The sequence below is a fragment of the Lonchura striata genome, chromosome 7, assembly GCF_046129695.1.
Source record: "Lonchura striata isolate bLonStr1 chromosome 7, bLonStr1.mat, whole genome shotgun sequence".
NCBI lineage: Eukaryota > Metazoa > Chordata > Aves > Passeriformes > Estrildidae > Lonchura > Lonchura striata.
The window spans coordinates 37,662,299-37,682,518 of NC_134609.1; the positions used below are offsets into that span (position 1 = coordinate 37,662,299).

The window sequence follows — 20,220 nt, forward strand, 5'->3', positions numbered from 1 at the left end:
ACCCCTAAATAAATAATGCAAAATTCACCTTGCTTCCTCCATACAGTTCCTTCAAAGTAATCCCTTCCCTGAAGATAAGGGATTTGTTTCTGTTAACTGAACACAGTCACAGGCGTGCTCTAACCTTCCAGCAGACTGTCCGAGAAACAATGGTCCCTTGCAACTCAAAGGAATAGTTGAATTAAATAAATGAGTCCACCATCATAAACACAGTTAGCCTGAACCTCCCCATCCCTGACCTTCACTCCAGGCCACTCAGGTCAGGAGAAAATCTATAATTTAAAGCCCAGGAAAGCAAGAATGTAGCACTTTAAAGATAAGCCACTATTCCTGCCTCAGCAGCACCTGACAATATGACTGTCCTTTTGAAGAGTTAGACAATAAACACAACTCTTTAATGTATTAAAGACCCAAAAATGGGCAATGCTGATCATGTTCCTTCCCCCAGGGTTCTATGTGGTGTCTTAATTTGAGAGGCATTTCCCTCTTTGCCAGTGACTGCAGTTTGGGGGGCTTTTCCCTGCTTTAAACAAAGCACCCTCTCTGGGTTTTCCATTTCCAGCCATCTTACAGACTAATACACCTTCACAGAAAATGCAGAAACAGCCCCTAATAGAAGATGATGCCATCCCAGCCACCACACCCTTTTTGCACCTGCAAAAACCTTGTCAGGAAATTGTTGCTGCTTTTTATACCAGGGTTCCTGGAAACAAGAGTAAATCTTTAGTCCCCTCAAAATGTGAGCATAAAAACTTAATTAAAGTTAGGTTTTTCCATAACTAAGGCATTTTCTATTAACCACTGAGAAAGCTGATGACTTAAAATAATCAGAGACACCAACACAGGTAACAGCAACCTCAATTGTATTTTGAAGAAAAACAAAACCATGATTCTAAAGATCATATTATTGCTGCTCAGAAAACAGATGAAGAAAGTGTGCAGTTTTATTGCACAGCGCTAAAAATCCACATTTCAAGTTCTCCAAATTCATCCAGTTACTACCAGATCATTACAAATCTGCATTTGACAGCTCCAAACTAACCATAACAGCAGCTCTTAATTGACAGAAAAAAAAATCATTTGCCAGAAAGATTAACCATTTCACAAATTAAAATGTACTTCACACATATTGAAGGCCAGCATACAAGAACACTGTTGGTATTTCCCATCAGTGAAAGCTTCCAGTTGCAGAGAGAGTCCTTGACAGATGTCCGAGATGAGGCCTCCAGAGCCACAGGAAGGAGGAGAAAGCATTATTTGTCTTACAGGACTTTTGCAGGATGTGGGAATGTGCTCTGCCAGGAGATGTGGCAGCCTGATCAAACACTACATACTGAGCTAGTGCACAACTTTGGAGAAGTGTTTTGATCCATTTTAGTTGGTTTTTTTTTGTAAGTAGCTAAACAAATGTCTTTGTTTATTAGACAAAAGGATGAGAGTGAAGTCACCTCCCCAGTGCTAAAAACCAGAGTAAGTGCCTGGAGTATTTACATGTCCCAACACTTCCATAGTGCTACAATGGTGTAAGATTTCCACGCTGAGCCTCTAATTCTGCCAAAGGAGTGAGTCAGAGCATCCTCTAAACACAGATCAGAGCCCCAGCAGCACATTTTCCTCTCCAGTTAACTGCTGACAGGCACTGGAGATCTGTTACACTGGTGGTATGAGGGACCCAGGCTCCAAGGTGAAACAGAACAGCTTCTGAGGCATCACTCACAGAATTTAAACATACAATCAACCTGCTAATGCACAAAGGGTACTCCACAGCAGGAGGTTTTTGGTTCCTGCACCTCACCTGGCACACAAACAAAAAAGCAGTCAAGTGCAATGCATTCCTCCCTCCATAAGGAAGAAGGATGTATCTTTTAACAAATGTGAGGTCTTAAAATCAGTCTTGCTGAACTGACAACAGAATCCTCCATTCATCTCACATAGTGAGGCTTTTATCCCTTCTGTTCATGAATCATCACTGACTCAGAAAAAAAATATTTGTTCAAAGGTGGATTTTCTCACTCTCCTATCTGCTGTTTCCAAACTTAACTGCCTTTAAACAAAGGCTCATTTCTTTATAGCCTGACTCAAATGTTGCAATAAAGCTCTTAACTGGGCTCTGTCACAACCATTTCCATCAGTTGCCTTAGTCTCCAGGTAGGATCATGTGAAAAAGGAGACATGCAAAGGTGATTGAGCAGTAGTCATATGCAGGGGCTGACAATTATCTTGACCTATATTCCTCTGGTTGTTGCAGCACTGAACTCCTCCCTATTTCCTCAACTTCAGAAAGAGCTGTGGATTTTACACAGGCAAATGCTGAAATACTTGAATCAGTATCTTCAGTGATCTCTGCAGCAAGTGGAACACTAATCAAACAAACATAGGTAGGGAAATGCCCTTAACTCGGAGAACAGCAGCAAAAACCAGGTGTTCAATTGCTCCTTAACTTATGTAAACACAAAGTGCTTTTATACCAGTTATATTAAGAAAAAAGTGACCAAAGACTGAGTCCTCAAGAAAAACATTTTTAAAATCCACATGCACTAAGTGCAACTTCTCAACTTGAAGTTTGGCTTTTTTCTGTTTTTGCAGTAGTTAAGTTCCCAGTTCTGGGGGTGAACCTACAAAAAGGACTTATCAGGTGCACTATAGACATTTATACCCTCAACTGCTGCAGGCTATGCTGTGGTAATCACTTATTCCCCGTCTTCACCTCCTGCCCAGGAAAAACAGCAAAATCAACTCCACTTTACAAGGTGAGCTCTGAATGCTCATTAGATAGTGTGAGAACACACTTCAAGAGCTACCAGCATCATAAATCCTTATCCTCATTTGCTTTGGGCCAACTTGGTCAATCATCCATTCCCTTGCAGGTGACAAAGGAATCTTTTTCTGACTTAATTCAGACATTTCTCATTAGCTATCTTCAGTTTTCCTTTTACTGTCACACTGCAGAGCTCTAAAATACTTCCCATGTTTCAGGCATAATGGAACTTACCTAAAGTGCACTTCCTTTAAAATGCCATCAGTCCTTCTATGCCATTCACCTCTTTAAAATCAGCTTCATTTCAAAAGCAAGGTGGCACATCAAATGTGTAATGCCTACATAAGTGGCAGCTTTTTTGGTGCCTTAAAGTTAACAAAGTCAAGCCTCAGTCCAATCTTTATACAGTTCAAAAACCCGGATTTAGAGTTGGCAACAATTCCATTTCAAGCAGGAGGCTGGAGACATCAGAGGTGTTTTCCAGCCAGAGCTGGTAGGAAAACTGTCAGTACCTGGCCAAGACCAAGACATTCAGAGCCATGGCACAGCCTAATCTGAATGCCCTGGCCCAAAAAACACCAGAAATAGATGGTGTTAGTGAAAGGACACTCCAGAATATTTAGACAATAACTGCTGCATTTCCCAGAGCATATAAAAGGAAGAGTGGCTAGTCTCCACACCTTCACTTTTTTCCCCTACTTTTTAAAGATAATTTACTTACCCTGGAGACTAACTTACTATGCAGGATTGGTCGATGACGACCTTAAGACTTTTAATTCCTTGCCCCTTTTCAAGCAGGTGATGCATGCAGGAACTCCTCCTGCTTTAAAATGCCCAAAATAGAAATGGTGCTGTCCAGGCAGAAGTTGTTCAGCTGTGGAGAAGAACTATGTACCCTCTCCCTTCTAGAAGCTTGAGAAAAGGATCAAAAAAAGGTCTGAAGTATTTCATGCGTGGCACAGGAAAACAGTAGCTAGAAACACAGGCAGCAGAAAGCAACACTGAATCAGTCCAACCACCTTCAGATCCAACAAAATAGAAGCTGCCCCAGCTCTTAAATCCACCTATGGCCCATTCATAACAGCAGTGACCAATGAAATCAGCTTATTTGCAAATATAAACACACAGGTATTTGTGCCTTGCATCACGCATTTGTTACAACTTCCCTGTGACAGCAGTTGTTTATGCAGCTCTGCTTATTCAACCATGAACCAGTGCACTGAGCTGAGACAACCCCCCAAATCTGCAAGATTAAAAAGTCAACACAGCAGCAGCAAATCATCCAAAGTGCTTGTTCCCAACACCTGCGGAACTGAAGCCAGATCAACTTGAAGAACACCCGCTCCACTTCATTCTCTCACAGCTCATCGACAACAGTGACGTTGACTTGGGACAACTCGCACTCCTCTTTGAAGTGGCAGTTTTCCAGGATGTCCTTGTAGTAGTCCTTGAGATCCGTGTAGGTGGAGATGGTCTCGTTGGAGTGATGGAAGGGCAGCAGCTTCTCGTTGAGCAACAGCTGTACCTGGTACTCCTCCTGGGAGGAGTTCACGTGGTCACAGTGGTAGAGCACGAAGACCAGGTTGGCTGCGTAAGGCACAATGCGGCCGGTGCGGAATTTCCGCTGCGCCTGCTGGGCATAGTTGCTGGCCAGGAGAGGCTCAGCATCTTTGAAGTAACCCATCAAGGCAAGCAGGGGCTGGAGGGTCTCTGCATGCCCAACTTGGACAATCAAAGGTGAGGAAATGGGTTTGGAGCTAAAAAAGAAAAGAAGCAGAAGGGATGAGCAAGAGGCTGTACTATAAAACAAAACACCAACACGTAGCACAGCTGCCAGCAACCATGGCTGAAGGACACCTTGAACCTGTGTTACTCCTGAGAAAAGCCTCTTTGGGAATTTCAGTCTGTTACAGACATTTTAAATGCAGCTTCCTAAACTTTGTCCAAGTATTGATCCAAGGTCAATGCAGTGAGGGTCAGCCAGTGCCGGGTCCTGCCCTGGGCTCAGCCCCGGCCCTGCAGCTCCAGGCTGGGCAGAGGGGCTGGAAAGGGCCCGTCGGGAAAGGCTCTGGGGGCTGTGCCAGGGCTGGGCAGGAGCCCAGGGGTGCCCAGGGGGGCACGAGGCCAATGGCCCCGGGCTGTGCCAGCCATGGGGTGGCCACAGGCCAGGGCAGGGTCTGTGCCCCGGGCTGGCCCTGCTGAGGGACCCCAGGGCTGTGTCCAGTCTGGGCCCTGGAGGGGCTGGAGCTCACACAGCCAAGCCCTTCATTAGATGTGAGAGAGCCTCCCTCAAATCATCAGCAGCATTTACCAAATTTAGCCTGAAGACAGATCCAGTGATGCAGGGCAACAGTTGTCCCTCCCCTGTTTAGCAGTCCAAATGACCAGCAAGAATACTGCTATTACCAATTCCTGAGGACACCAAGCACTCCAGAAGATGAGTCTCCCTCAGAACAGGTCAGCAAATCAAGGCACTGACTTATACCATGACCTAGGACAGTTTATGTAACAAAAGGTTACACACTGTTAGCCAAAGGGAAGATAAGAGCCAGCTGGCTGTGCCAGGAAGCACCAGCCAAGAAGAAAATCTGACCCTTGCTCTAGAGAGAAGGATGATGGCTTTTGGAGACCATTTCCAAGTGGTCCACATAAATCTAGCGCAGGTAAATAGAGGTTTAGCTTCCAGAAGACACATCTTGACTGGTCTGAAAAGCTCCAACCCAAAGCACTGGAGAAATGGTTAACTGGGAGACGTGCCTGTGGATTGGAACTCTGATCAGCTCAGCAGGAATTCAGTGCTGGGCCAGGATGGGACCTGCCAGCTCAGTGCAACCATGGTGTTTGTGCAGTCTGACACACTCCTTGTACCACATTGCTGGTGAGCCTGAGCCCTTCTGACCCCACTCCTCAGCCTCTCCCCTTAGACAAAACACCCCTTAAAAAATACATCCAAACCCTGCCTCTGTTTTATGCTCAAAAGAAGCAGCCTTCAAACCATGTAAAAGTTCTCTGTGGAGGACACTGTATTTTTTCCCACCTATGCCTTTGTTGCACCAAGATCTTTACATTCACCACACTCTTCCAGCTCCTCCAAAATCAGTGCTCCTGCTTGTGTTCTCCTCTTGCTATTTATGACCACTCACTTTAGAATTCTCGAGTCCCTTTCTCTTCACTTCCCTCTCTCACCCACTTGACCAATTCACACTTCTCCTTCCCATCCACACACACCTGCAGGGAAGTATTTTTAGGTTTTAGGACACATTCACACCCCTCCTGTCATAGCAGCAAGACACAGATGTCTGCGGAAGGAAACAGAAGGCCGCTCCTTTGATCTCCTGCAATTTCCAGCTCAGAAGTCTGTAGGCACAGAGGTGGCTTCAAGGTAATGAATCACTGCTTTGCCAAATCTTTCCTTCAAGCCACATGCATTTCTAGCACACACAATGTCCTGTGGCAAGGAGCTGCACAGCTTCAAAGACTGCTTTTAATTTTTTTTATCTGCAGATGCCATGTCCCATTTAATCCATTCTATTCACAGCTTCACAATAGTGTTCTTTCCAAGCTGAGAATTCCTACCATAGTCCTTCCACAATTTTCCACATGAGCTATATCCCTTTATATCAGAATATCACAATGCACAGTGCTCCAGAACCATAATCTACACAGAAATCAATGCTACACCCATGAGCTCTCTGCTTAATTCCTGATATCCAACATGGAATGATTTGGATGGGAAGTGACCTTAAAGATCATCTCATTCCAACTCCCTGTCCGAGACACCTTCTACAGGCCAGGCTGCCCCAAACTCCATGTGCCTGAAGTTTGAGATATCTCAGACAGCTACAACCTCACAACAGCCCCTGAGCAATAGCTCTCCCAGATTCTATCCAACAGGTGATAAGAAGATAATTTTCCGTGGATTACTTGACAGCTCTGCAGTTTTCCAGCCCAGTCATTCTCACCAGGTTCTTTCACAATCTTCCTACCAGAAACACTTCATCTTATTTATCTTGAATAAAAGTGCCACATTTGCAATACTATTGAACTTGTCAGCTCTTCTCAACATTCCAAACAGGTCAGATCTTTCCGGCTCTATCTCTGCTAGGAAAAGTCAATCAGGAGTCCCTACCCTCCATTTCTTGTAATTTTATCAATTTCTTCCCTCTGTAAGGACCTTTCCCCTTAACCGTTGCTGCTTGATTTCTTTAGATAAGAAGGATGTTTGGATATCATGACCATAGCTACCATATCACCCTATTTTCTATTTGCTGATCCCTCCCAAGAGCTCCAAGAGGAATGTCTTCCTTTTAAAGAGCCATCCTAACACTTCTCAGATGTATCAGATTCATCAAGGTGCTCAGCAGTATTAGTCTGGAGCATTATTTCTACAAGACTGCCGTGGAATTCTAATTCTCTCCTGGAGCTGCTTTTTAAATTTTTTCCCTTATTTATTTGTGTTTTCATGTCTTCCCAGCTACATAGTGGTCTTTGTTTTGTTAACTATGAGGGAAGCTGGGAATGCAAATATGCTGCTAGAATCTCCAAAACAACCTTACATAGGTATTACAGACTCCACAGGGAATGAATTTCACATTTCACCACTCAAAAAATTGCTTCAGAACTGCTAAGAAAAAAAAAAATTAACATTCTGGCTATCAGTGCTGACTTTAAGCCAAGTTCAGCTTTACTTTCCAGGTGATGCTAAGCAGGAATGCTGAAATCAAAGTAAACCACAAAAAAATGGGGCAAAAAAGAAATCATAAAAAACCAGCATGGCATATGTTTACAAAGGAAACAATTTATGGTACAGACAAGTTTTTAAGAACAAGGGAAGAAGGACTGAACAAGCTGCTCACTCTCAGTGTAACTTGAGTTTTTCCTTCACTTGCTTTAGTCTCATGAAATCCTCATGCCAACAGGCCAAACAGCCTTGGGAGGCAAAACAAACCTCTCCCACTCAGTGCTATCTCACTGGATTAGTATAATGAGGATTAAAACTGCTTCCTGATAGAACCCCGAGATCTCCACAGCCCCTTGAATGCCTGATCTTTCATCAGTACTGGTGATTTCCCAAACTGCTCCAGCACTCCCTATTCAGGGACAGGGTCAGCACTCCAGCTCAGATGTGGTTTCCTATCACCCAGCAATGACAACCGAAACGGCCATCAAGGTTAAACTGCGATATTTTTAATTGTGGGGAGAATGACAGCAGATTGTCTTCAGAGAATACCCACAGGCAAAGGTTACCACTGCCCCTGTATTTCTGATAAAGGCAGAACAAGCAACAAAACAGTGATAAACAGTAGCACAGGCTAATAAAATATTAAATGGCAGGCCAGATGCTTCCCTGCTCAATTTGCCTGTTTATCAATGACTCAGTGTCTTGTTGAAAGCGTCAAAGTTCTAAACATTGTACTCTGGCAATTATTAATGGCATTTCAATCCACTTTTCCCCTGCTTTTTATTTACTAGTACATGGCTTGGGAAAGCCCACTGAGGAAATCTCATTCCCACCTTTGAAGGGAGATGAAGGAATTGTGCATAAAACTCTGACACAAAATACTAGGAGCTTGTCTGAAAGTGATTGGTTTCATATTCATTTCATGGGGCACTTCCAAGTGAGCAGAAAGGGCTCCCAGTAGGCAGAGGTTTTAGGACACATTCACATCCCTCCTGTCACAGCAGCAAGACACAGATGTCTATGGAAGGAAATAGAAGGCCATGCCTTTGATCTCCTGCAATTTCCAGCTCAGAAGTCTCTAGGGACAAAGGTGGCTTCTAGGAAACAAACAGGTTTCACTGGGGAGATGTGCCAACTCCTGAACTGCCCACACTGGTGTTTTATGGGTTTTTTTTTTTTACCTTTTATGTAAATCTGACCACAGACGAAAATGAAAAAAGTATTGAACAATTCAGCAGCACAAGCCCAAAAGCTAAGTCTCACCATGGTGGGGAAAAGAGGCATCAGGGAAAAGCACAGATGTGGGATTTATCATCCAGGTAAATTCTAGCTCTCCTGGATCTCAGCAGATTTGGGTTTAACTCTGAATCTTCTGCATCAGCTCACCCATCCTCAAGAGCAGATCATTCCTACTCTTCCCAGGACTACTGCTAGTTCACTTTCCATATAGAAAAAGTGAACTTTCTTTTGACCAAAGTTTATTTCCCAAGCACTGATTGGATTTTCACTTAGAAATAACTCAGACCCCAGGAAAAAGTGGGATAAGATGAAACATTTCCTGCAGCAAAGCTCAACCAGCCAACCTTCAAACCTCATGTACAAATCCCTCCAACAACTGCACAGAAGGCAAGATTTAACACCTGTTTAACAAGCATTTTGTTCCTTTTCTCCCTAATAAAAAAGCCAGGTCAAAGGACTCCAAAACCTGCTTTCAACTATGGGATGAATTCTTCATCCTTCTCACTTCCCCCTGTGATTTATTTCAGGAAAGAAAAAAAAAAAAAAGCTGGACAAACCCTAAATATAGCAGGAGACAGCAGAGATCAGGGAAGGCAGTGGTGGCACTCAGGGCAGCAGAAATATTTAACGGTGTTAAAGCTCAGAGGGTTTTCACCAGTGGGAAGAAGAATAAAGAAAGTTAAAAATATATATCTGTCAAACAGTATTAAGTCCTCATATGCCCAAACTTCCACCATAAATAGAAGACAGCAAATCATTCCCAGAATCAGCACCAACACAAGAGAATGCCACCACTAATACTGACCGGAGAAAATTTTCTTCTGTTGCAAGAAGGAACAAGCTCCCTCATGACAAAAGCAAATTTGAAAAGCTGACTGGACTACATAAAACTCATTAAAAACCCTGATTAAAAGGCTCTTATCTAGTCCTGCAACACTTTATCAGCTGGAGCTAATTAGGCTAGGCCTTGTGTTTCACTGCAGAGCTACTGCTCTTTCCTGGCTGATACCACCTCTCCCGTTGTTTCAGACCTCAGAGTGAAATGCATTCCTGCAGCAGCACCACAATAATGCTCAGTGTTGATCCATCAAGGGCCAAAACCAAACCAAGAGGCTCCTGGCACTTGGCAAACCCTTTCTGCCCAAGGTTCTGACACTGGTCAGACCAGTTAATTTGTTTGTTATTTGCCTAGATACTGTTTAATTTGGGTTTTTCATTCTTACATAAAAGGATATGACTATCAGGGTTGCTCAGATACTCTTTCAGACCAATCCTGAGCAAGCATATTAACTAATTAATGTGAGATTGAGGACATGCTGGGGAGTCTGAAAGGCCCAAGAAGCTTTACATCTCTGGCTCTGGGTAGACAGATGAACAGCCACAGTGCCAGGGGAGAGACTCCAGGCTGCCCAGCTCTCTGAGATAGAAGTCAGCAAACACAAACACTTCAGAAATGCAGACACAGGCATGCTGCTGAATGTGCCACAAGCATCTGTGGTGAATTTCACACCTCTGGCTTCCCCAGAAGCTCCCTTTAGTCATGTCAGAAGCGCCACCTTTGAAAGATGGAGCAATCAAAGCCAACCACACACTATGATATGACAGCCACACACAGCTGCTGACTGAGACACTGACTCTTTATTAATGAAAGTCATCCCAGCAGCAGTGAAGGGGTTTTCATTAAAAACCTGACTGAACATTTGGAACCTGAGCAAAAGGGGATTTTCAATCTAATTATTTCATTGCTACTGCATATGTAGAAGCTTTTTGCTCAGTTCCCTTTATTTTGAACTGTGAAGTGGTTTTAGATCATCCATTATACTACTTTGTACTGAGTCATAGGTTTGGAAAGAACAATTAGGACACAGGCAGTAAATGACTCCTGAAAGGTTACCAATTGTGTTGGGAAGTGACCTGCAAAAAGGAAAGCAAATTACATGGAACAATAAAAGCTACCAATAAATTGCTAAATTGGTCCATTTACCATAACTCACAAAGATCACCTTCAATTGATCTTGAATCATATTCAAATAAGCCCTTTTTAAAATACTTTGGATCTGCTTACTCTCTCAGAGGAAACCATCACCAAATATTTTGCAATGCATATGTGCAGCTAGGCTGGTATTATCAGTACACACTGTAAATGCTGAGATGGCTGCACAAAGCATCCTCCCAATTTCCAGAGCCTTGTGGTCACCCCATTTGGTCACTACAAGCAATAATAGGTATTTCATATTCTTTCACCAGCAGGAAATAGTAACGTTATATATTTGAAGCTAGAAGGAAAAAAAAAAAAATTGGAAAGTCTAAAACAGCTTTAGTGAATACCTGATGTGCTTTAAAGTGTGCCACAGCTGATTTGCAAATCCACCTCTGCCCAAGCATGCAGAAGCAAAGCTTTTTAAAATCAGATGAGCACATTCATATTGCATTAAGTACCAAAATACCTGATTTTCTCAACATACATAGACTTCCTGTGGCCAAAATACTGTTCATTAAACTGCTGGGAAAACCAGCACTGGAAAGTAATTCTTCACCAGCTTCTCTGGCTATTTTCTATCCCTAGAAGGCAGACTTGGGAAAAACACAATTCTTTATAAATGTGAAGACACTGCCCAACTATGCCATTTCAGTACAGAAAAATCACATGGGCTTGATAGGGAACAAATGAAACTTTAAACCAGAGCCTATTTCTTAAGCACAAATAGTTTCATTTTATATACATCTCATGTTTTTGTAACTAAGAAAATTTCTACAGAAGAAAAGAGAATCCTGGCCCCCAACCTATCCCTTTCACAGCTTTTAACAGCAAGACTGCACAGAAGACACTATTGCTAGTTTAAACCCCAGAGTGATACTGGAATTCATATGATGGAAGAGCCTAAAAACATCTGAAGATTTTGCACTGCAAACTGAAAGTGGGACTAATTAGCAATAGGTATTTATTACCACCACCGTCATATTCCTAAGATTAGACTAACCAGAAGGAAGGGTTTTCCACCAGAGAAATAAAACCAAGCTTTGATAAGGCAACTAAGTTTGGTGATAAGATTACAAGGGCAACAATCACTTCATGGAAGAAACAGATTCTCTTTTTAATTTCACTGTAACTGGGAATGAAAACAGAACAAAGCTATTGAACATAAAGGCAGAAAGCATGCTACAAAAATACAGCTTTGCCAACACTGCTCTCCACTGTCAAGTCTGGAGCAGCACAGATAATTCACATCCCTCAGCTTCTTCCCAGAACAGAAATGCTTCCCTTTTTACTTCTGGATAGCCCAATCTAAGCCTTCCAAAAAGAAAAAGATTTTGGGGCAAAGAGAATGCCCTGGAAGTAACTTTTTCTTAAATTTTTAGAGCAAGCAGCCAGTTATAAATCCATGTTAAACATTGTTAAACTTAAACATTCCACTGAATGACATTTAATTGTCACAAAAGTTCATTTTCTGAAAATGCTGCTAAAATGTTTAACCTGCTGCCTTGAAGTTGACCATCACCATAAAAAGAAAGTTTTATGTATCTATTAATTTGTATGTTTTCTTTCTACTCTTATTCTGCTAGAGGGTGTCTCTCTCCATAGATGAAAAAGAGATAAATCTCACTCTGAAGATGAAATAGGATTAGGTGCATCTCTGCTGCCTAGATTCCAAGAGACAAGGCGGCCCTGGTAGATTCCCACATCCTCTCCAGGGTTACCCAGCGCAGTTTATTCCCAAGTCTCCAGTGCTTTACGAGTGCCACCTTCTGTTGAGGAAGGGAGTAACACATTCCTGCGGCACTCGGCTTTCCCGTTTCTGTTTAGGATGAGGCTCACCCTGAAGACTGCTCACCCAGCTTGGAACTTTACAAGATTTAGGGTCCTGATCCTTTACACTCACTGCCTGCTTCCCACTGAGATGGCAAAACAACACGAGAGCCCCAGGTGGTGCAACTACTTCCACAGCCAATGCTGAAAAACCACAGTGCTTGGGAGCTCTGCCTTCCCACCTCCCAGTTCAGCAACTGCTGATCCCGCTCCAAATCAATTTGAAATCTCCATCTGTATCCGTTTCTTCCAACTACAGCTCTTGGGTTTTAAAAAATTGTTATTATTAAACTCACACAGATGTTTTATATACAGGTGAGACACACAGCTGCAGCTAGTGTGTGTAATATAGGGATTGAAAGGCTCTTGCTGCTCAATGAGGAAATGACACTAAAAGGGAACAGAATTGATCACTCTCCTTTCATTATACAATCTTATGGCCCTATACTTGATATCCTGTACTTCTATAAAATTTTCATACTAATCTGCTAAGATATTAATTGCTGTGACTGATTATTAACCATGAACTTCTAATTGTTCAGTTTACATAACAACATAAACACAGACTGCAAATTAATTTAAGCAATAAATTATTTTTAATAAAAAAGCTATAAAAAGCTGTATTATAAAAGCTGAATTATTTTAACTCAGTATCTCCTCAAACTGCAGTAAGAAAATACTACTCTCAGACAGCAGCTGGCTGTCCTCTGAAGGCCTGTGTGGATCAGCAAGTTAAAAGATGGAAATACTTTAGCTGAGCACAAAAGTAGAAAAAAAAAATATACTCTACAAAGTAATACTGCTCCAGTAAAAATTGTATTCTCACTGTTAAAACTCTCCTAGCTCCAGCTCTCCAAATGTTGCCACATTCAGAAGTACAGTACTGAACTTCCTTTCACATTAAATCCAGCTCAGGATTGAGCACAGAAAGCTCACACCCAAAGCACTGAAGACTCTTGATTTACCTTTTGCTCTCCTCCACTGCTTTGTCCAAGTGCTGGAAGATATCTTGGAATAAAACACAGCTGGAGCGACTGTTGATGTCATAGCCATATCCTCTCTTCCAGTATTGCTTCAGGTCGTTCAGGTATTCCAGCACCTAAAGTTAGAGCTCAGTTTTTTATTACTGCACCAAGGGAAAACAAAAAGCTCACAGCCTGGAGCAATGACAAAAACACAACCCCAAACATCAGGGCTCCAGTTGAAACCACTGCAGCCTAAAGCCAGACAACAGATCAGACCAAAGAGTGACCAAATTCAGCATCTGGTAACAATCACCAAAAAACCCCCTGAAGTACTGCACATCACGAGACAACCACTATCCACTGCTTTTTTAGCACTTCTCATTTTGCCTTTGGCTCATCATTCTTCTCAGAGAATCCATTCCACACCTTTAGTCCAGCTTGTTTTGTGTCTGTTTTCATGTTCCAGAGACATGCACACATTTCAAGCAGACAGAACTGTGCCTTGGAATTATTCAAGAGCACACTGTGCTCTCCTTGTTCTGTTCCTTTCCTGACAATTCCTGGCATCCAAGTCATTTCCCACCTCCCTGCTGGGTATAAATAACTAGACTGAACAGGGCAGGTCTCAGCAGAAGCCCATGGTGAGCCTGATGCTCTCAGACAGGAGATCACTTGCCCCTAACTGCCCACCCTTTAGCCAAACACCCACCTCTGCAAAGGTCTCCTCTTTTCCCAGGGGTGCAGATTTCCTTAAGAGCCGTACTGAACACCAAAAGTTATATCAAACAATTTTGAAAGTAGAGGAACAAACATTTGTCTCATTTATCTGGTTCTGTCAGTAGGCATTTATTTGGTTTAGAGAGCTGATAGTGCCCAAAACCGAACAGAGTCTTAGAGGCCCTGGAAGACCTCATTTGATGTACCCTGGAGTGAATTTTGCCACGTGATTGTATCACATGAAAATCACACATTATGGAATGGTTTGGGATGGAAGGCCATTTAAGATCACCTCATTCCAAACCCTCTGCCACAGGCAGGAGTAATTTCCACTAGAGCAGGTTGCTCCAAGTCTCACTCACATACCTTGGCATCTTCTTCACTGAAGAGTGAACACCATGGGGAGGTCACATTTTTTATGGCCAGCTCGTATGAGCAGGTGAGAAAAGCCACTTGAACAAGATCTACAATAAAGCCAACAAACAAGCAAGAGATAAACCACTGCTACACAAGCAAGAGATAAACCATTGCTACACAAGTGGCAAATTCCTCTCCTCATTTTACCTCTGAAATGAATTGCAGTTACTCTTTGGCAATACAAACAATGAAATAAAATAAATATTTGGCAGGACAAAGATCAAGCACCAAAAAATACACAGTTTAACAGAACTATTGTGCAAAATCCAAATTTTGGACTGCAAGCTCTTCACATTACATCATTATAAGAGGAAAACAAGAGCATTTCACTTTAAATGCTGTCCACCTGCTGATGTGAAATAGATGTCAGCCACACAGGTCAAAAGTCAATAAAGGGCAGATGTGAGGGTTGGGTAACTCCCCCTCCACATCAGGAGCTGTGCGCAAGCAGCACTAGGGTGAACTTTGTTTCCAGCATGTCCCTGATGCTGCAATCCCAACAGCAACACTTATTTTGGGGAGCTTTTCCCACCACTTGACCACACAGGAAAACCCAGCACTTCTGTCCTGGACAGGTGAGTTAACACACAGGGCCTGCTTTTCCTTAGGTCATTTATGTTCTTGAGTTGTAATGGGTTTCACAAAAGCAAAATTAAAACATTCAAATCCCTCCAAAACCAGGTAAAGCTGATTTCATCTACAGGAAAGATGTCTTCAAGTATCTTTTTTCTTCTGACCACTGTCCAACAATCATTCATTACTGCAACACCAACACAGACTTACAGACTTGTGTACTTAATTAGAGACTGTATCTCCAAGTTACAGCCACTTCAAATTACCTATTCTGCATAACTATATGTCTTGGAAGTTGTTCTTGGCCAGCCTTGGAGCCAAAGCCACCTCTAACAGGAATTCCTTACCTGCATTTAGCTCCTCCACTGGCAAACACAAGGCACTGGCCACCTTCTCCAGAACCTTCTTCATCTCAGGCCCCTCTTTGAAGGCGGTCACCTGGCACATGGCCTTGTCGTTCTCCTCCACCATGGCTACAAACTTGGCGCAGTAATCAAAGAACCGCATCAGGAAGTCGTTAACTTCAATCTCCACCTCTGAAAGCAAACGTGGGCCTCAAGCAGAGCACCTCCATCCCCAAGGGCCCCAGCACGTGGCCACCACGCCAGCCTCCGAGGGACACGTCAGCCACCACAGCCGTGTCCCCACGGAGGGGGTGCAGGGTGGCCCTCAACCACAGGGAGGGCAGGGAGGTACATCCCCAATGCCTCTGGGAGCTCCCTCAGGGAGGGACTCTTCCAGTCACCCATGAAGGCATCAGGAGTCCCCCAGCCCCTCAGCGAGGTCAGGGTGCTCCCTCGGCTGGGTCGAGGCTCCCCCAGCGCTCAGGGACAGCACAGGGCTCCCTCAGGAGAGGGATGGAGCTCCCGCAGGGAGGGTGTGAGGGACCTTCGGCGGTGCTAGGAATCCCAGGGGCTGTCCCAGCCCCGCAGGGAGGACACGGGAGTCATTCACTCAGGGCACAGATCTCCCTCACCCCCTCAAGGAGCAGGTCCCCAAAGAGCACCTGGTGGCCCTCAGGAAGGTACGGGAGCCCCCCACCCCCGTGGGACAGCTGGGAGCCCTTCAGGATAAGCCAGGGGCTCCCCAGGGAAGGGCTGCGTGTCGGCACTCACCGTCGCCGCCGAAGTCGAGGGTGGGCCCAAGCCCTTGGCGGAAAGAAGCCCCGCTCTGCAGGCAGCGGTGCTTGGAGCTGCTGGCCAGCTCCAGGCGGCGGCGGGCGGCGAAGAGCGCGGGGAAGCGGGCGGCCATGCGCCGCGCCAGCTGCTCCATGTCGCGCCGGCCCTGCGGCGCCAGCTGCCCGTCCATGCTCTCCTCGTACCACATGGGCCAGTCGGCCAGGGCGACGGCGGCGGGGCAGGCGGCGGCCGCCGCGGCGTGGCGCAGCAGCCGGGAGTGCAGCTCGCCCAGCCGGCGGATCTGCCCGGCCGTGGGGTAGCGGGTGCCGTGCCGCAGCACGGCGCGGAGCTGCAGCGGAGTGCAGGAGGCGGGCAGCGAGCCGCCCGCCTCGGGCCCCAGGGACAGCGGGTCGCTCACCAGGTACGGGTTCACCTCCTCGTAGCGGGACTTGGTGCCGAAGTAGTCGCTCAGCCCCGCGCTGGCCGGCGGCAGGGCGAGGAGCAGAAGCAGCAGACCGGCTTCGCAGCGAGGCGCCATGGCTGCAACTGCGCGGCTGCCGCAGGAAGAGGCGGAGCGGGGCCGCCTCTTCAGGGCTCCAGCCGCCTCAGGGACCGCCCAGCCCGGCCCCGCCCGGCCCCTCACGGCTCCGCTCGGCCCCTGGCTGCTTTGTTCCCATTGACCCGGCTCCGCTCCCCCCTGGCCGCTTCGTTCCCATTGACCCGGCTCCGCTCCCCCCTGGCCGCTTCGTCCGCATTGACCCGGCTCCGCTCCCCCCGAGCCGCTTCGTCCGCGCTGTCCCGGCTCCGCTCCCCCCTCACCGCTTCGTTCCCATTGACCCGGCTCCGCTCGGCCCCTCACCGCTTCGTCCGCGCTGCCCCGGCTCCGCTCGGCTCAGCACAGCTCCTCACGGCATCGCCCGCTCCATCCCGGCCTCCCCCGACCCCTCTCGGCTTCTCGCGTCCCCTCACGCCTTCGCCCGCCCACCCGGGACTCTCGTACCCGGGCGGAGGCGGGAGCCCTGAGGGCAGCCGTGAGCCGTCCGGCCGATTTTTGCATCTGCTTTGCCTCTGTGGAGCTGCACTTCACGGAGCTCAGTAAAAATAAAAAAGTCGATACATAGACACGAGAGGAATGGTCTAATTCCTCTGTGCAGGCAGAACAGCTGGATCGAGTGCAGTAGGGAAACAGAGATGAGGTACGTTGTCTTTCTCTGTGTATGAAAGTCAGAGCAAACCCTGCAAAGCAGATGGGCTCAGGACAGCCTAACCTTCTTCTTGGTGGTCAGGGTCCAAGATGTGCTAGTTCTGAAAAATTTAAAATTGCTCCTTTCTTCTCTGCAGTTCTCTAAGGTTTACTATTACCAAAAATTCACCTTGTTCAACTGGTAACAAAATGTGCTGCTGCCCCTTGGACTCCTTTTTCAGAGAATATTATCTGTTGACATAAAGCAGCAGCAGAAACTTGCTAACAAATCCCTAGCTTCTTTTATTCATCACATTAGTCTAATTAGCATTTAAATTAGCTAAATATTAAGACCATTTCAGTCAAAACTCTGGACCTAGGCTGTGCTGGGAATGGCGCAAGTGAGGATGTGGAAGTAAACTTAAAAGCCATATCTGTTTTTCAGAGATCTGTGAAAACTTCAGTTATTATGTGAATATCTCCATCATTAGAGAAGCTCTGGCATAGATAGATTTTTAAAAAGTTAGTGCAATCTTCTCTTTGTTGCTTCTTCATGGCAGAAATTAATCTCAAACTAGGAACACTGCTGGGGACTGCATCTCCCCTCAAAATTCGCTTTCTCCTCCAACATGAGCGACCAAAGCCAAGAAGGATCTTTCACAGGTGTTTTTGGCTCCTTTTTTAGTAAAAAAAGAGCTGGATGGCAGTCCAGGTAAAGTAGTGATGCTGTGAGGGGATTGGAGGTGGCTGCTGCAGGGGTCAGCAGCGTGGGGCATATGGGTTTTCCATAGAATCATAGATTCTCTTGAGTTGGAAGGGACATACATAGATCACCACAGAATCCCAGGGTCATTGAGTTGAGAAAAGTGTTCCCAGCCCGTGGAGTCCCAGCTGTGCCCAGTGCCCACCTTGTCCCCAGCCCAGAGCACTGAGTGCCACCTCCAGCCCTTCCTGGGACACCTCCAGGGATGGGCACTCCAAAGCTCCCTGGGCAGCCCTGCCAAGGCCTGAGCAGCCTTTCCATGGAGAAATTCCTGCTGCTGTCCCAGCTGAGCCTCCCCTGGCCCAGCTTGAGGCCGTTTCCCCTTGTTCTGTCCCTGTTCCCTAGCAGCAGTCTCTGATGCCCCCCAGGCTGGACCATGCTGTCAGGAAATTATGGCATGATAAAGACTCCCCTCAGAGGAGTCCAGTTCCTTTTAACTTGCTTTTTTAGTTCCCATCAAGAGCAGGTAGGAATAAGCAGCTGTGTAAAAACAAGTGGGAGCATGAAGTCTGCAGCCAGGGGTGCTTCCAGCTGGGAGCTGTGTCCAGAGAGCCACCAGTATTGATTATAACACAGGATCCCAGGGTGGGTGAGGCTGGAGGAGCGGAGTGGGCAGCTGGTGGCACCTCCCTGCTCCAGCAGGGCCATCCCAGAGCCCAGGGCACAGCATTGTGTGCACACAGCTCTGCCCCAGCCCCAGGGAGGAGAGCCCCCAGGCTCTGTGCACAATGTGCTCAGGGCTGGCACTGCCCAGGGAAGAAGTTGTGCCTCCTGTGCAGGGGGAATTGCTGGGCTCAGGCCCTGCCCGTGGCTCTGGTGCCATTGCTGGGCCCCGGAGCAGAGCCTGGGCCCTGCTCTGCCCCTCTCTGCAGACACTCGGTCACATCCCACTGGCACTGCTGGCAGCATGGAATGATGGCATTGTAATGATCTATCCAGAAAAGCTTAGAGAGGTTTAGAAAAGCAAAGAATAAAAAGAGGCATCCTGTGGAAAAGCCTGAGTAGCACACTGGTGACACATCAGGTTATAAAACAGTCTGGGCAAAAGCATAAGCAAAACATCCCCATGCTGATTATGCCCATATTCAGCCAAACCCTCACTACTGAATAGATACCGGCTTGGAGCTAAGGAAACAGTTATCTGAGCTTTTGGCCCACAGCACATCCTGGGGAGACCTGTGTTTTATTCAGAGTCAGACTTTACTCCCTGCCTGCATATTCAGGCTATTGCTTCTGCAGCTGAGAATTTTCAGTGAATAAATAAATTTTCATTATCTATTTAGTCCACTAGTGAAATTCTGTTGGAAAGTATGTACCTCACCTGTCTCCTACCTCTTCAATGTGCAAAAGAAAGTGTTAATGCAAGACTGTGCTAAGGCTCAAACGGGGTTGGGAAAGCCTGTAATGGTGAAAGAGAAAGGGAGAAGAAAATATGGGAATAAGTAAGTGCCTTGAAGCTTCTGGGCAAAGTTATGGGCTCTCTGTTAGAGCAGGGCAGTGTGACTCAGCTGTCTCCCAGTGACTCTGTGCAGGGCTGTTTGGCCCCTTTCCTGTGGCTCATTTAGTTTATATTAGACATATCTCCCACAAATCACTTCTAGCATATCATGTTTTATAACAAACCAGCATGAGACTACATACAGTGTTGCTTTGAAACCTATTGAGCATATTTTATAAATACTGAGAAAAATACCCTTTCCATCTTCTGCACAATTATTCACTCTGAGGAATCTGTAGTTGGTTTTAGTAAGAAAAGGATTTTGCATATTACATATAATATTTTGCATATTATGGTGTGCTTGTGAGCTGCTCTGTGTGAGGGAGAAAAAGAGAAGGGGGAAAAAGAGTTTTCTGTTAGAGACTGTAAATGTTAAGTTAGTTGTCCAGGGCAGACAGTTATCCCACATGGGATCCCTTCCTTGCTCCTCTCACATCACATTAAATCAACACATCCTATTCTATCCCTTGAAATTGTTCAGATACGTATTTTGAGTGGTT

General features: G+C 45.7%; 1 protein-coding gene across 1 annotated transcript; it reads right to left on the reverse strand.

Moving 5' to 3' along the window:
• Window positions 1–844: 844 nt before the first annotated feature.
• On the reverse strand, window positions 845–16,827 carry MINPP1 (multiple inositol-polyphosphate phosphatase 1). The gene is made up of 5 exons (XM_021537079.3): window positions 16,274–16,827; window positions 15,506–15,694; window positions 14,535–14,632; window positions 13,452–13,585; window positions 845–4,515 (listed from the first exon to the last, which is right to left on the reverse strand). The coding sequence occupies exons 1-5, from the start codon at window positions 16,812–16,814 to the stop codon at window positions 4,116–4,118; spliced, it is 1,362 nt and encodes a 453-aa protein (XP_021392754.1). The 5' UTR covers window positions 16,815–16,827; the 3' UTR covers window positions 845–4,115.
• Window positions 16,828–20,220: the final 3,393 nt, after the last annotated feature.

Coding starts and splice junctions, on each gene's coding strand:
- MINPP1 (XM_021537079.3), bottom strand. CDS start 16,814: ATGGCGCCTCGCTGCGAAGCCGGTCTGCTGCTTCTGCTCCTCGCCCTG. Junction 15,695..16,273: donor CCTCGACTTCGGCGGCGACG/GTGAGTGCCGAC, acceptor GTTTGCTTTCAG/AGGTGGAGATTGAAGTTAAC. Junction 14,633..15,505: donor AGTGGAGGAGCTAAATGCAG/GTAAGGAATTCC, acceptor GCTTTATTGTAG/ATCTTGTTCAAGTGGCTTTT.